The 16,475-nt window shown below is 35.7% G+C and overlaps 1 protein-coding gene across 5 annotated transcripts in view; it reads left to right on the forward strand.

Annotated features, from left to right (window-relative positions):
* The window catches only part of CLTC (clathrin heavy chain), a 64,959-nt gene that overhangs the window by 39,510 nt on the left and 8,974 nt on the right, over window positions 1-16,475 (forward strand). For 3 of the 5 annotated variants that reach the window (XM_082439887.1, XM_082439885.1, XM_082439888.1), the window contains exons 15-31: window positions 1,073-1,198; window positions 2,146-2,288; window positions 3,764-3,998; window positions 6,558-6,680; window positions 7,722-7,867; window positions 8,095-8,278; window positions 8,476-8,668; window positions 9,118-9,275; window positions 9,472-9,636; window positions 9,764-9,871; window positions 9,954-10,121; window positions 10,259-10,408; window positions 10,500-10,631; window positions 10,748-10,858; window positions 11,799-11,969; window positions 12,352-12,573; window positions 13,841-13,861. In XM_082439887.1, coding sequence (XP_082296013.1) covers window positions 1,073-1,198; window positions 2,146-2,288; window positions 3,764-3,998; window positions 6,558-6,680; window positions 7,722-7,867; window positions 8,095-8,278; window positions 8,476-8,668; window positions 9,118-9,275; window positions 9,472-9,636; window positions 9,764-9,871; window positions 9,954-10,121; window positions 10,259-10,408; window positions 10,500-10,631; window positions 10,748-10,858; window positions 11,799-11,969; window positions 12,352-12,573; window positions 13,841-13,861 — 2,556 coding nt within the window. The remainder of the gene's footprint in view (window positions 1-1,072; window positions 1,199-2,145; window positions 2,289-3,763; window positions 3,999-6,557; window positions 6,681-7,721; window positions 7,868-8,094; window positions 8,279-8,475; window positions 8,669-9,117; window positions 9,276-9,471; window positions 9,637-9,763; window positions 9,872-9,953; window positions 10,122-10,258; window positions 10,409-10,499; window positions 10,632-10,747; window positions 10,859-11,798; window positions 11,970-12,351; window positions 12,574-13,840; window positions 13,862-16,475) is intronic. The other 2 variants (XM_082439889.1, XM_082439886.1) reach the window with 1 other exon arrangement.

Genomic DNA, 16,475 nt, shown 5'->3' on the forward strand with positions numbered 1-16,475 from the left:
GCTGTTAGTTTCCATGGTGCTAAATAATACTTGCTTTAGACTTTCCTTGATGTGAAAAATCTGCAGCTGGACTTCCACTTCAGATTTACAGCCATTTTGTTTTTTTTTTAATTCAGGATTTCTTACGACTCCAGATTTAGTTTAGTGTTCTCTGAACACTTCATAGACTAATTATAATTGTTTATAATTGGGTGACTTATAAGTGCTAGACTTAGGATTTATTCTAACCTTGCAAATAACGTTTTTTGTGGCTGTCATTGAGGAAAGTCCTGTCCTGCTTAGTTCTTCTTCTTCAGTAGACAATCCATAGAGGAATCATTTACTGAGGAATGTTTCACTGTGTATAAATGAATTCCTGATGGAAACTGTTGTTTTTTGTGCTGTACCTAATGTCTGTGGAATGTAACAGGACATGTATCAGGTAAATGCCCAGTACAGGTGTTACCTACCTGTCTATAACATCTATGTCAATCTGTAAGTAGGATTATAGCTTGGTATTTGTAATGGTAAAAGCAGTTGACAATTTAAAGATGCTTGAAATGCTTTTTATCTTTTAAACCTTTTTTTTTTTTAATAGCAACATGTGGTATATTTAAATTCATGGCCATCACTATCATGCTACTCCTTGTAGGCTTTATTATAACAGTGTTAGAAGACGGCCATATAGATTAGAATGGGGAGGGGTAAAAAAACAAGTCATCAGTTGGAAACAAATGTGAGCCAATATGCCTAATTTTGACAGTGTGACTATAGCTCTTAAATCAACTACAAATTCAGTTTTTACTATTAATGAAAGTCCCAGTGTGATGATTTTATATCCTGAGTGCCACTGATGGCTCACAAATCTTGTTACTTTTTTTTGTAAAGGATTATATGTGGGAAGGACCTGGTATTTTGCTGTGACTCTAGGTATTACTTCATAAAAATTTATGGAAACTGGGTTGGGCACTTCTAAGAATAGCCAAGTTTATGTGAGCCTCTCCCACAAGTGTAGAACAGATTCTCATATTTTACATTGATAACCTCAAAGAAGAAGAAAATTAAGGTTTCCTTTTTTTTTTTTTTTTTCCAGGAAGCAAAGCTAACAGATCAGTTACCACTTATCATTGTGTGTGATCGATTTGACTTTGTCCATGATTTGGTGCTCTATTTATATAGAAATAATCTTCAAAAGTATATAGAGATATATGTACAGAAGGTAAGTAATACTTAGATAACTTTAAAATATAATCTTGTAGATTTTACTTCTCACACTGGAAATCTTCATCCTTTTGAAACTCTGTGTCCAGTAAGAGTGGTCTGCTACAATTGCTTTCAACTTTTTTTTTTCCAGCAGAATCCTTTCTTTGGTTAAAATTTTTTTTTTTTTAATATTTATTTATTTTTTTATTTTTGGCTGTGTTGGGTCTTCGTTTCTGTGCGAGGGCGTTCTCCAGTTGAGGCGAGCGGGGGCCACCCTTCATTGCGGTGCGCGGGCCTCTCACTATCGGGGCCTCTCTTGTTGCGGAGCACAGGCTCCAGACGCGCAGGCTCAGCAGCTGTGGCTCACGGGCCCAGCTGCTCCACGGCATGTGGGATCTTCCCAGACCAGGGCTCGAACCCGTGTCCCCTGCATTGGCAGGCAGATTCTCAACCACTGCGCCACCAGGGAAGCCGTCTTTGGTTAAAATTTTACAAGCATTCCAAGTAGGTAAAACAAAACAGAGCTGCTGTAGTTGAAAAATTTGAGTGGCCTACACCCTACTTATATGATAGCCCCTGAAGTATCCATGTGGAGGCCATAGGCTGCAAAGCATAGTATTAAAACCATCTTAAATAAAGATATAAGAAACTTTACCTTCTAACTCCAGAAATAGAAAGGCAGTTTTGCTATGATGGAGCCCTTTTTACCAGATAATGTTTTCACAGTCATTCTGTGACTGTAGCTTCTTTGGACTTATTTGTCCTTTGGAGCAATGCTGAAGTAATTAATTAACCAAGTCAGACTTCCTGCTAAATTTCTTTGTCTAGTTGTAAATTTAGACTCAGTTTATTACTGAATTTTAAAACTGAGCTTGAAGAGGGAAATGAGTTTCATTTTTTAAAACTCCTTTTGGTTTTGCTTATTAGTAACGTAATGACATTCTTCTCTTTTTTAAACCATAGGTGAATCCAAGTCGACTTCCTGTGGTTATTGGAGGATTACTTGATGTTGATTGCTCTGAAGATGTCATTAAAAACTTGATTCTTGTTGTAAGAGGTCAATTCTCTACTGATGAGCTTGTCGCTGAGGTTGAAAAAAGAAACAGGTGTAGTACTGTTTTAATCTTCATAACTGAAGATAAATTATTAGTCTCTTCTAGCTTGGTAATGAATAGAAGTATAACCTGTCAGTTGCCTAAAAGCTACTCAGTAACTCATGGACCTTAATTCCCTGGAGATACCTAATTTAGAAGTGATAAGCTAGCTGTAGCTTGCTCTATTTCTGAAAAATGTTTTCTGAACTATTACAGATGTCATATAGAATATCTGTTAATCTAGTTGATCACCTTCTTTGCATGTTTATACACAGAGTCAAACCACGTAGCTATATGTTTTTAATGTAAACTATGTAAAAAGCCTCCTTTTGGTTAGGTATGATACCACCATATTTAATAACTAATTCTTCTCTGATAAATTCTTCTCAAGCATGACAAAAGAGTTCCCTGTGTAACTCTGGGTTAAACTCATTTTTAAGTTGAACCTTGATATGATAATATGAATTATGAATTTCCAGTAGAGGAGAACATAGTGTGAGTGCTTCTAATACTTATACCATGAAGTCCTTTTTTAGTTGGGACATTTTGTGTTCAGAAAGTGCTGACGTAGTAAATGAGGTTAGTGGGTTGGTATAATAGTAGGAGGTTGGTATAATAGTAGGAGGTTACTCTAGCTATGAAAAGATTATCAAGAATGGGGTTTAATTTTAACCTGAGGTGGTACAGGTGTTCTGTTAATGGTATTCATAGAATTTATATCTGAATGTTTCAAACATTCAGAAAATGTTTGAGAAATTCTGCAGTTAAGGACAGTGGAGATGTAGAATATAATACTGATTTTTATAAAGCTTGAGACTAAAGTGATTATAGGTTGTAACAATTTTGTTATTTAAATCATGGTAAAAGAGTGTTGGTCATCTGGACCATTGAAATATAAGCTATAACTTAGCAAAACCATGGCCCTTGGTGGAGTGATTGTATGACTGCTAGAGGTATTAAAGCTAGAGCTTCTAAAGCTACCAGATTTTGTTCCCAGTATATATTTAGGGTACTGTTTCTTTTGGCTTTAGGTAATGTTGTATGTTACTTGCGTTAAAATTGAAAGGAACCTCAGATAATCAGGCCTATTTTTTCATACCACATCTCTGTCCTACTCCTAAACAAAATTTATCTGAAGTCCAGCCATTTTGTCCAGTTTTAAGAACAATCTATGAATCTATAATCTTTTTTTTTCTATATCCTGTCTAGATAATGTAGCAGATAGATCTGGGAGAGTATGAAAGACAGTCTTATATATACCTTCTGTGTAATCTTGGGCAAATCATTTAACCATCTCCAAGTCTTAGTTTCGTAATTTGTAGTAGGCGTGTTGAGAATTCAAAATAGTGTATGGGAAAGTACATTATAGACCATAAGGTTCTTACGTAGTGTGTCAAGAATGTGCTCTTTATAATATAATATGTGTATATGTGGGGTTTTTCTGTGTGTTTCTTTTCCTTTTTTTTTTTTTTTTTTTTTTTTACTAGATTGAAACTGCTTCTGCCTTGGCTGGAGGCTAGAATTCATGAGGGCTGTGAAGAGCCTGCTACTCACAATGCTTTAGCCAAAATCTACATAGACAGTAATAACAACCCAGAGCGATTTCTTCGGGAAAATCCTTATTATGACAGTCGTGTTGTTGGAAAGTATTGTGAGAAGAGAGATCCACATCTAGCCTGTGTTGCTTATGAACGTGGCCAGTGTGATCTGGAACTTATTAATGTGAGTACTGCTAGCTGAACGTGTACAGAGAAGGCTGCATTTTGTTTTGTTTTGTTTTTCAAAATAAATTTTTTAATTTATTTTTGGCTGCGTTGGGTCGTCGTTGCTGCCTGGGCTTCCTCTAGTTGCCGCGAGCGGTGCTGCTCTTCGTTGCGGTGCGCAGGCTCTAGGCGCACAGGCTTCAGTAGTTGTGGCACGCGGGCTCAGTAGTTGTGGCTCGCGGGCTCTAGAGCACAGGCTCAGTAGTTGTGGCACACAGGCTTAGTTGCTCCGCAGCATGTGGGATCTTCCCGGACCAGGGATCGAACCCGTGTCCCCTACATTGGCAGGTGGACTCTTAACCACTGTGCCACCAGGGAAGCCCAAGACTGCGTTTTTTAAAAACCTGTTATATCATGTTGGATTAGTGAATTTTGCGAGTTTCAGAGTGGTTTTAGGTAATACGGAGCATCTTTGGAAGATACATACTTTTTTTAAAATACTTTGCTGATAATTATGAACTTAAACTGGCCAAAGTAGTTGATTAAGCTTACATTCACCCATTAACATTTAACCCCACTAGTTTTATCACTTATGTTCTCATACACTCATATGTATACACACACATATATGTATATATGTTTATATATATGTGTATGTATGTATAGACACATCTAAATTTTTAATCATATGAGAATAAATTGCATACCTCATGGCCTTATACCTCTTTGTTGTGTATTTATTAAGAATAAGGATATTCGCTTTCATAACCACATTGTAGATGGCAACCTCAGTCAGTCTGACACCAGTAGAATACTTTTTACAGTCTGTTTTATTCCAGTTTTGTCAATTGACCCAATAATGTCCTTTAAAAGAAATTTTTTCCCTCCAGTCTAGGATTACATATTGCATGTAGTTGTCATATCTATCTTGTCTCTTTTAATCTGAAACAATTCTTCACACTTTCTTTGTCTTTTATTGACAGACATAATTGTAAAAATAGTCTTTTTCTCTATTTGTAACTTTTTATTGAGGTAAAATTCACATTACATTAACCATTTGAAAGTGAACAATTCAGTGGCAGTTAGTACATTTACAATGTTGTGTAATCACTACACCTCTCTCTATTTCCAAGTTTTCATCACCACATGCGGAAATCCAGTACTCAGTAAGCAGTTGCTCCACATTCCCTACCTCCTTCCAGCCCCTGACAACCTCCAAACTGCCTTCCGTCTCCATGGATTCACCTATTCTGTATATTTCTTATAAATGAAGTCTTTTTTAAAAAAATAGAATGTTCTTCGCTTTGAGTTTCTCTTATTGTTCCTCCTGATTAGATTTAGATTGTACGTTTCCATCCAAAATTTATTACCTAAGTGATGTTTTGTTTTTCTCATGCTGTAACATGCAGAAGCACCTAATTAATGTCCTTTTGTCCTTCATTTTGGGGGTCACTTTTTATCAAGTTGTCAATTTCTCCTGTTGTATAAATATATTTTCCCTTGCAGATATATTTCCCCTTGCAGATATTAAGTAGTATGTGAAGAGACATTTAAGACAATGCGAGTATCCTACTGTGTGTGTGTGTGTGTGTGTGTGTGTGTGTGCGCGCGCGCGCGCGCGTGCGAGCGTATGTATGGCTCCCCTGCCCCCCAGTTTTGAATCTATTGATTCTTATTCAACCATTCTTAATGTGTTGGTTGCAAAATAACAATTTTCCAACTTTATCCCTTTCTCCACATTTATCAGTCAGCATGCACATATTCGTGCACTCATGAGTTCTGTGGGTTATAATCCATTGTTTTGATTTTCAAATTACTCGAGTTTTGACTGATAAAAGCCCTATCAACCTGCCTCTCATGACTTTGTGTCATGTTCTCATTGCTCTTGGAGCACTCTTTGTTTCTTGGCCCAACAAGTTATACTATGCTCATTTTATACCCTCCCCAGCCCTGGATCATTCATTTTTCTGGGGAACTTTGATCCCTTTTAGTGGGGAGTACCATTAGAAACCCAGATCTAGGCTCTAGGTATATTTCCTTCTAGGGTCTTTCAGTGGTCAGAGCTAGGAAATAATGCATCTATGTACATACACATTCATATATGAATATGAATATGAATATGTGTATATGCATATACACATGGGAAAATAAACACACAAGAATAGCTAGTAAAACACTGAAAAGAAAGCTATGAAGGTGCACTAGCCCTACCAGCTATTAAAGCACATTACAGAGCCTCTATAATTAAAACTTGGCATCCTGGTGCATGAATAGATAGTCCAGTAGAGTAGAATATGAAGTCCAAATATAGATCCCACATCAGGGTGCTTTTTAAAAGCCTCCAAAAATTAATAAGTATGTTTTTTCTGTTGATTGAATTTTAATAAGAAAAATATGGTTGTGACCTATTAAAGATACATGTAAAAGTAATGGATTTTTTTTTTGCTATAAAAAAATAAACAGGGTATAATGATAGGAAATAACCTTTTTAAAGTCAGAAAAGAAAAAAAAAAGTAAAATCAGTCTATAAAAAGGTTTTATCTTTTACCATGAAATTAATCTTTAATATCTCATTTAGGTTTGCAATGAGAATTCCCTCTTCAAAAGTCTTTCTCGCTATCTGGTACGGCGAAAGGATCCAGAACTGTGGGGTAGTGTGCTGCTGGAAAGCAATCCTTACAGGAGACCCCTCATTGATCAGGTAAACCTGGCAAATGTGTTTAAGGCTCATCTTTTTAACTATGAGTAAAACCTTTTGCCTCATCATATACCAAATATACTCAAATGGATCATATTTAACTATGAGAGATGACAGTAAAAAGTAGAAGAAAATAAAAATTGTACTAAAATGTATATATATCATAAATGTTAACAAAAGTGAAATATATCTTCTCCAAGAAAATATATTCCGAAAGAGAGAATTTAATTATATAAGACTCCCTCAATTCATCATAGTTAAAAGGATAACAGTAAATTAAACATTTAATAAAATGAGTAAGAATTGCGATTTATTAATACCTGAGAAGTGACTCAGTTGATTAGAAACATTCAAGACAATGGTAAATCAGCAAAGGATAAGAATTCGTGAGAAAATACAAATGACCTAGTGGGTAAATGTTAAATAAATCTCAATAGGGTAAGCATAGACCTGCAAAGGAGATGCGGGTTTATATCTATATAAAAATTGAAAACATTTTTGAAAACCTTAAAAATTGAGGGTTGTTAATAATGGTTCTTAAATTGTTGGTAGAAGTATAAATATAGAAGAGAATAAATTGAAGAATATTAATTTTTCATTCTTAGGAAGCATTTCTAAGGAAAATTTCCAAGTTAATACAAAGCTTCCTAGAAAAAATGTTCATTGGTGCATCTGGGAACTATGCAAATAGCCAAAAATAGAGGAATTACTGAGTATATAATGCCACATCTGTATGGTTGAATTGTATGTAACCATTAAAGTGATAATGAGGAGTGGTTATTACGGATAATATTTTAATCAGGGAAAAGATAGAAATTATGTAATTAGGGTGATTTTTTTTTTTCAAGAGAACGAAAGTATACATGTTACAGGTATATGTGGATTTATGTAAAAAGACCTTTGGGTGGTAAATTTAAAGGTATTTTATCTCGTTCCTTCTTCTCTGCCTATTTCATTTTCTACTGGGGCCAGCTTATTCTTATTAGATAATATCATCAAAACCACCTTGACTCTCAGTACTTATTCCCTGTATATCCTCTGCAGGTTGTACAGACAGCCTTGTCTGAGACTCAGGACCCTGAAGAAGTGTCAGTAACTGTCAAGGCTTTTATGACTGCAGACCTTCCTAATGAACTCATTGAACTGCTGGAGAAAATTGTCCTTGATAACTCTGTATTCAGTGAACACAGGTATCCTGTGAAGAGGGGTCTATTGGCTCTTTAGAGTTAGTCTTTATAGCCTGTCAGTTTGGAGAAGGAACAGAGACAAAGATTAGAGAATGTTGTCTAAATTCTCACTTTTCTAATACCCTCTTGTCACCCTACCTCCTGAGGCGAAATACTCTTTAGCTGCAGTGTTTATTCTTTATGACTAATGAGCTTTTCCAACATTGCATTCAAATCTTTCTTTCTTAAAGGAATCTGCAAAACCTCCTCATCCTCACTGCAATCAAGGCTGACCGTACCCGTGTTATGGAATATATTAACCGCCTGGATAATTATGATGCCCCAGATATTGCCAATATCGCCATCAGCAATGAGCTGTTTGAAGAAGCATTTGCCATTTTTCGGAAATTTGATGTCAATACTTCAGCAGTGCAGGTAAATCTACAGATTACCTGAGTTGATTTACTAAATATAATACCTCCTCTTGATTCAGTGTATGTATTGTCCTGTGAGAATGGGCATAATTTATTGCTGTGGCAATAGAAGAGCAATAAAATCCTAACCGTTTAAGTGTAATTGCTGTGTGGTAAGATTCATTGTACTGTAACTCTGATTAAAAATTGGTTGCCTAGGTCTTGATCGAACATATTGGAAACTTAGATCGGGCATATGAGTTTGCTGAACGCTGCAATGAACCTGCAGTCTGGAGTCAGCTCGCAAAAGCCCAGCTGCAGAAAGGAATGGTGAAAGAAGCCATTGATTCTTACATCAAAGCAGATGATCCTTCATCCTACATGGAAGTTGTTCAGGCTGCCAATACTAGTGGTATGACTTCTCACTTTTATGTGTTTGCCACCTCAGAAAATGTACCTAAGCTAAGCATTAAGTTATATGTCTGTTCTGTATTAAGTAGGAGTTAGAGACTGCATGGCTGTTTGCCCTCCGTCTTAGTTCAGATAAAGAGAGTCTGTGTTTTGTGAATTTAAAAGCTCCATGGGGAAGTTTAATTTTCTGTTTTGAAGTCTCAAAATTCTCATCTATCTCTAATCCGATAACTTTAAGGAAAAAGGGGATTCAGCTATTCATTTGGTCAGTAATAATACAGAGGCATAATAGAAGTTTCACTATTTTGATGCCTTTCACTGTTTGTATTTGTTATTCTCTATACTGTCTCTTTGAAAGGGAAATTAATAGCAATTCTCATTTGCTTCAGTGAAAAGATAAATGTTGGTATGTTAGTGTTTGGATTTACTTACTTATTTTTCTATACCTAGGAAACTGGGAAGAACTGGTGAAGTACTTGCAGATGGCCCGTAAGAAGGCTCGTGAATCCTATGTGGAGACAGAATTGATATTTGCACTGGCTAAAACAAACCGCCTTGCAGAGTTAGAAGAGTTCATCAATGGGCCAAATAACGCTCATATCCAGCAAGTGGGTTTCCTGTTCCGATTTTTTTTTTTAGGAGTGTAAAAATAGTTGAGCAGCTTCATTAGCTTAGTAGGATCAACAAGTGGCAACTGAAAGTTTCTAAGGAAAAATATTGTTTCCTAGTATTAAATTGAGTTGTAACTTTGGAAAGAAGATTGAGTTTTAGGCTTACTGAAAATGGTTTTTGTTTTTTTTTCAGGTTGGTGACCGCTGTTATGATGAAAAAATGTATGATGCTGCTAAGTTGTTGTACAATAATGTTTCCAATTTTGGACGCTTGGCATCTACTCTGGTTCACCTGGGTGAATATCAGGCAGCTGTTGATGGAGCTAGGAAAGCTAACAGTACTCGAACATGGAAAGAGGTAATCTAAACAACAGTTTGAGTACAGAATTAAGATGCTATTTAGGAATGTTCTTTAAACTGATTAATTGAGTTAACCAGCCATGTTTACACTTGAGTTCACATAATTGCAATTTTTTAAATTGTAGGTCTGCTTTGCCTGTGTAGATGGGAAAGAGTTCCGTCTCGCTCAAATGTGTGGGCTTCATATTGTAGTACATGCAGATGAATTGGAGGAACTTATCAACTACTATCAGGTAATGAACTGAGTCTTTTGTATTAACTGAGATCTTTTGCCACAGATATTCTTGTCTTTAATTGCATTTTTCTCTTATTTAGGATCGTGGATATTTTGAAGAGCTGATAACCATGTTGGAAGCAGCACTGGGACTTGAGCGAGCTCATATGGGGATGTTCACCGAATTAGCTATTCTGTATTCTAAGTTTAAGCCACAGAAAATGAGGGAGCACCTGGAGCTCTTCTGGTCCAGAGTGAATATTCCTAAGGTAACCAACCTTTAATTGTAAGGCAACTCTATAGCTAAAACTAATACTTGAATTTTAATTAAAAAAAAGGTTTTTTTGCTATTAATTAGAATTAGAGACCCATATCGATCTAAAGCACTTAAATCTTTCTTATGCAGGTGCTAAGAGCTGCAGAACAAGCTCACCTTTGGGCAGAATTGGTGTTTTTGTATGACAAGTACGAAGAATATGATAATGCCATAATTACCATGATGAATCATCCGACTGATGCCTGGAAAGAAGGGCAGTTCAAAGATATCATTACCAAGGTGTGTACCTTCTTCAGAAGAGAAAGTCTTCAGAAAGAGAAAGCTCATTAGGAAGTAACTCTACCTCATGTATGGATTTTTGCTGTTTTAGGTTGCCAATGTAGAACTATACTACAGAGCAATACAATTCTACTTAGAATTCAAGCCACTGTTGTTAAATGATTTGCTGATGGTGCTGTCTCCACGGTTGGATCATACTCGTGCAGTCAATTATTTCAGCAAGGTAATAATTTTTAAAACCTCAGAACTTCATAGCAAGGAGCTAAGACATTCTTGGATAACTTTTGTCCATGAAACTTTAGCAATGTACTACATTTGTAACAAACTCTTATTTTAAAGGTTAAACAGCTACCACTGGTGAAACCATATTTGCGTTCAGTCCAGAACCACAACAACAAATCTGTGAATGAATCACTGAACAACCTCTTTATTACAGAAGAAGATTATCAGGTAAAACTTTTTGGTTCTTTCATGTATTCTCAAAACTCAGGTTATCATTGAGTTGTAAAGTTGGTATGTTCTGCAGTAAAAAAAAAAAAAAAAGCCCATCATCCCTTAGGACTGTAAATAGTAGGTGCTTGAGTGCCACGGATCTAAATTTAGTGAAGTTTTCAGGATTGGTAAATCTGATGTCTCCTAATTAAATGCCAAGTTTGCAGAATTCTGCTTAGATCTTGTCCAAGTTAATGCTTTAGACAAATACCTAACATCTAGACTGTAGATTGAGTTGAAAAAGTTTTTGAGCTCTTAAACTAGTCCATAAAACTTACACAGTATTAACTCTTTTAGTCACTCTTTTTCTTGCCCAAGAGCATATTAGTACTGTCTTTTAGTAAACTTTCCCTTGTGAAGGATTTTGCAAAAACAAAATTAAAGATTAAGCTAGTTGCCTTTGTCTTTCTCTTACTGTCAACATGGTTTTCTTTCAGTCTCAGATCCCATGCTGATCTCTATGACTGAATATCATGTTGAGTTGTATCAGGAGTTTACCTAGAGCATAATATCTTACCCTCCAAATTACAAATCCCTCCAATTTCATAACCATTCAAGTTAGTCCTTGATACTGAAAACTTTGGAGAAAAAAATTGTACCTTTAGAAATTTTATAGTGCCTTGAAGGACTTTATTGTTAAACAGTTAGATTGAGGAATGTTGATACTTGTTCATATTACAACTTTGTGGTTTGATTCTTGAATCTAGGCTGTCATATTACAATAACGGCTCATTGATCAAGTCATATTATACATATATATCATGTAAGCTATTGATCATATTACATACAGTCAGTCATATACAAAAATGGCTCATTGATCAAGAATGATGGGACATAAAATTTAAACTAAAATGAAATACTGGTTTGGCATTTGAATGGCTTTGTTTTATTTTTTAAGGCTCTGCGAACATCGATAGATGCTTATGACAACTTTGACAATATCTCGCTTGCTCAGCGTTTGGAAAAACATGAACTCATTGAATTCAGAAGAATTGCTGCTTATCTCTTCAAAGGCAACAATCGCTGGAAACAGAGTGTGGAGCTGTGCAAGAAAGATAGCCTGTACAAGGTGAATAAAGTTGGTGGGGGTGGGGCTCTTAAGGCAAATACTAGATGATCTGTGTTAACCCTGGAATGGTATATTATAAGGGGTTATGGCCTATAAAAGTATTAGTTTTTGCAAGTATGAGAACTGCCTTTAAGCTCCTGCTTGAGGAGATGATAATTAAGTCGACTTCTTGATTCTGGAGCCTGTCTTCTGTTTATGTCAAACGTCTCTCTGTTTTAAAAAAAAAAAAAAAGAAAAGCTTTACCCTGTCTTTTCCTTTTCTTTCAGGAAATCCTTAATTTAAATGATATAACTGTGAGGTTTTTTCCCCATTGTATTTCTTAGTTTACCAGTTCAGTGTATTTGAATTTAATGTTTGACCTTCATCCTTTCCTTTAAATAGGATGCAATGCAGTATGCCTCTGAGTCTAAAGATACTGAGTTGGCTGAAGAACTCCTACAGTGGTTTTTGCAGGAAGAAAAAAGAGAGTGCTTTGGAGCTTGTCTCTTTACTTGTTACGATCTTTTAAGGCCAGATGTTGTCCTGGAAACTGCATGGAGGCACAATATCATGGATTTTGCCATGCCCTATTTCATCCAGGTCATGAAGGAATACTTGACAAAGGTAATGGCACCTCTGAGAACTAATTATCTTGAGGATATGTAAAATTCCATGTACAGACTTTGTTTCAAATGTTTTTTTCTCTAGTAGAAGTAATTTAGTTGATCATAAAATATTCCTATCCTCCAGTAATTTTTAATATCTGACAAATGACATTGAATGGAAAGGGAACTCAAACATAACTTGTCAGAATGTTTACCCTCAGAATACCTCAGAATGTATTTCTGAGGGGCGAACAGTATTATGTCCATGTTGTATGGGTTTTTTTTTTTTTTTTTTTAACGTTTGATAGAAACCTTTTTGTCAAAATAATGTCTTCCTCAAATCAATTCTTGTAACTCAGACGACCATAACGTAGTAGTGTAGATTCCCTTCTATTTGGTTGGTTCTTGACTTTAATATGTATGTCTGTTTCCCCTAGGGAAGCTACACCTATATTCTTAATACCCTGTTAATCTTCTCAATATTTTGATAGCTTAACCCCTTATTTAAAAGTATTGTAGGAGGTTAACAATTAATGAATGACACATTTCCTAAAAGTGCATTAAACAAGCTGGGGGTATAATCATTTTATAAAATTCACTTATTCATCTTAATATCCATTTTTGATGTTAAGATGTCTTTTACTTACCCTGTCCTCAACAGTTACTAGCTTTCATGCTATAGAACATATTTAAATGGTCCTAAAGCATCCATTTTGTCAAAGCAAAACATGCTTATTAAAATCAGAGTTTCATATCTGATCTCTTCAGCATGCCTGAGTTAAAGCGGGGGAAAAAGCACTACTAACAACCCCCAGTATAACTGAATATTTCCTTGGGCTACCATCTAATTAGATATCATTGTGTTAGTTATAATTTTTTAAGAATTAACATTTTCTGTGTATAAACTGCTTAAAGTCCAGTGTAAGAGGAAAAACATTCGCCTTGTCTTAGCCATAGATGAGAATAGCTTCTTTTCTTATGCATAATGCCAACTTGTGAGACCTGGCTCTAAGCTGCTGTTAACCGAAGTGCTGTAAATTTTACTAGTGATTAAGCTGCTTTCTTTCACACTGACTCTAGCATAAACTCTTCTGCAATAAGCTCTGAAGTTAAAAAAAAAAAAATTCTAAGTTTTGCTTCCCGTATGCCCTTTATTTTCACTTTTCTCATACCTTTTTTAGTGGTTAGATGTTTCTCCCCTAAACCTTTGTTGCTGATTCTACCTTTTTATGCTCAATATGGAATTTGATTTTTTTCTAAGCTGCACCTTCTGAATTCCTTTGCAGGTTGATGCAATAAAGGAAAAGGTGAAAGTTGATTCTTTTCCATCTTTAAGTCTGGAGGACTAAGTCTAAGGAATTTGCATGATTTTTTTTCCTTCCTTTTCTACACTGCTGCTGCTGCTTTTTCCCCCGATAAATTTTCACTAAAGCCTCTGCAAGTCCCTTGAAACATAACTATAATAGAGCTCTAGGACATTAGTAGATGTTTGCTACTAATCGGCTAATAGGCTTTAGGAAGGGCAGGAGGCTAATCAGTAGTTGGTTCACAGTCTCTCTTAAATATATTATTAAAAACTGAGCATGTTGAGTTTCCATATTAATTCCAAAGTTTCAGGAAATTTCTCTTCCCTGTCAGGGTATCTGGACCATAATAGGATTTTCTCAATACTCTAAGTAAAATTAAACAGCCTCTGGTTTTATTTTGTAAGCGTGCCTGACAGTTGTTGAATTTATATATGTATATACATGCCCTAAAAGGCTTTTTGGGGTTTTTTTTGGTATTGAAGGACTGTGATCCAGTTTCTGATCTCTTGATTCTTACTAATTTTTTGCTGAAAGTAGATATGAGAGATACTAGCTGCTTCCGAAGAGACTTTCCTCATGTTTCTCCAGGTGTCCAGTTCTTATGGTGCTAGTCCATTTTCAAGAGGAATCAAAACTTTAAAAATCATCAGACTGGCTTGCTGTAATTGTTGCTAAGCAACATGGATTATTTCTGTATATAATGAAACAATATTAACTTATACTTTCTGTAATAAGGTACATCTCTGAAGCTACAAATTTGCTCTTATTCATCCGTTGGCTTGTCCAAGGTCAAATTTAGGTACCTTTTGGTCACTGCTTCCCTCATTGGCTTGTCTCCATCCCAGTATAAATGAAACAAACTTACAAAGTTACATCTGGTATCAAATTGTGGTGAGAAAAGGGTGGGAAGGTAAAGGACAGTTGAAACAATTTAAAAGAATTTGGAGGGGGGACAGTGCCTTGGAATTATGTTGAACCAAACTGGAGTCACCATTGGAACTTAGGGCAAACCTGAGTAAAATGCATTGTGTGTGAGGCCCTTCAGCAGCTAGTAAGCAAGGCAGTTAGAAAGCGTGTGTGTGAAAAATAGGTAATTGAACTGCAGTGTTATGCATTGTTTTAAATCAAGCATGTACAACAGTCATTGCAATTACATCATAGTACTTTTGAAACTCTTAAAGCATTGCTGTGGGCTGTGTGTGTTTCTTGAGAGCCTGTATAGCAACAGTCATCTTCAGATCTCACTTCTTGCTTCAGTACTTTTGCCTTTTTTTCATGCACACATACACCAAAGTAACTGACTGCATGTTAACTTTTCCTCTGCAGCATATTGCAGTCTTTGTGGAAAAGCCTTTTACATTATAGTGAATTTTCAGTAGTACAGATATAACTGAACTCAGTGACATGCTTACCTGTAATTTTTCTTTTTTAATCCAAGGATCAGAAACTTTTGTTACAGCTCTTAACAAAAGCTTGTGTTCATAAAAGCCTTCTCTGCTTTTCTTTTTTGAGCAGTCTAAATTGGGTCAGTGGAAACAATAATTGGATGTTGCTGTGCCAGAGGCTGTCCCATTAAATAGAAAAATCAAAAATTTTTTTGCTTAGCTCGATACTACTCCTTCACAGTTGTTACTTTTTGTTTCGTTCCTGTGCCCAACCTGCCTATGTCTGTGCCTGGGCATTGTGACATTGCTAGCTCTTCTAAGTCTTTAATGTACTTCTGTAATAGGACTTCTGTCTTCAACATCTGACTCAGACATTAACTTTTAGACACGTGTTCACTTTAGATTCCTTTCCTTGAAAGTCTGGAAATGTATTATGCAGTGGTGGTTTTTTGTTGTTGTTTGGTTTTTCTTCTTAGAAGTTATTAATGTACACTCATCCATATTTTTTTTTGTATAACCTCTTTAGCTATACTTATAGTTTTGTATAACTATTTAGGTTAACAAAACCCCATCTGACTGCCCTTGATGGCACAAACTGTGCTTTAAATTATAAAGCTGCAGTAATTTTTGTTTTAAGTTTGGGTGCCAAACAGTGGGTGTTTCTCATGGTACTTATACTGCATAGTAGTCTTTAATTTGATACTGGGGTAATTTGTAACACATGAGCACTTAGGTTATAAAATAGAAAAATGGTATACAAAAGCAAACTAACCCATCTTCCTAGGGTAGAAAAACCATATTTTATCTGAAGGTGTCTAGAGTCTACCTCAGCTTACTTTTCTCACATTTTGCTCCCTGACAAATTAGGATGGATTAGACCCACATTTATGGTATTTAATATGAAACAATTAAAATATGTATAAATTACTGTCCTAACCTTAATGGCCTATGTGAGGATTGAAACACTATTTTAAATAATTTCAAATAGAGACTAGGCGCTGCTTTAACCTTTCTGGGACCCAGTCTATAATAGCCTTTTCACTGAAGTCTGCATGTCTTTTTTTGTGAGTGATTTTTCACTGTTGGCCTTTTTGAAGAACATGCAGTGAACATTCATAAAAAAGTTCTTTCCTGCACTCTGCCTCCCCATCTCAGCACACTTAGGACTTTGAAAGCCACTATAATAGATAACATTGAGATTTGAAGTTTAGTTTTACTTCAAGTATAAT

The sequence above is a fragment of the Balaenoptera physalus genome (genome assembly GCF_965194825.1).
Source record: "Balaenoptera physalus genome assembly, chromosome: 20".
NCBI lineage: Eukaryota > Metazoa > Chordata > Mammalia > Artiodactyla > Balaenopteridae > Balaenoptera > Balaenoptera physalus.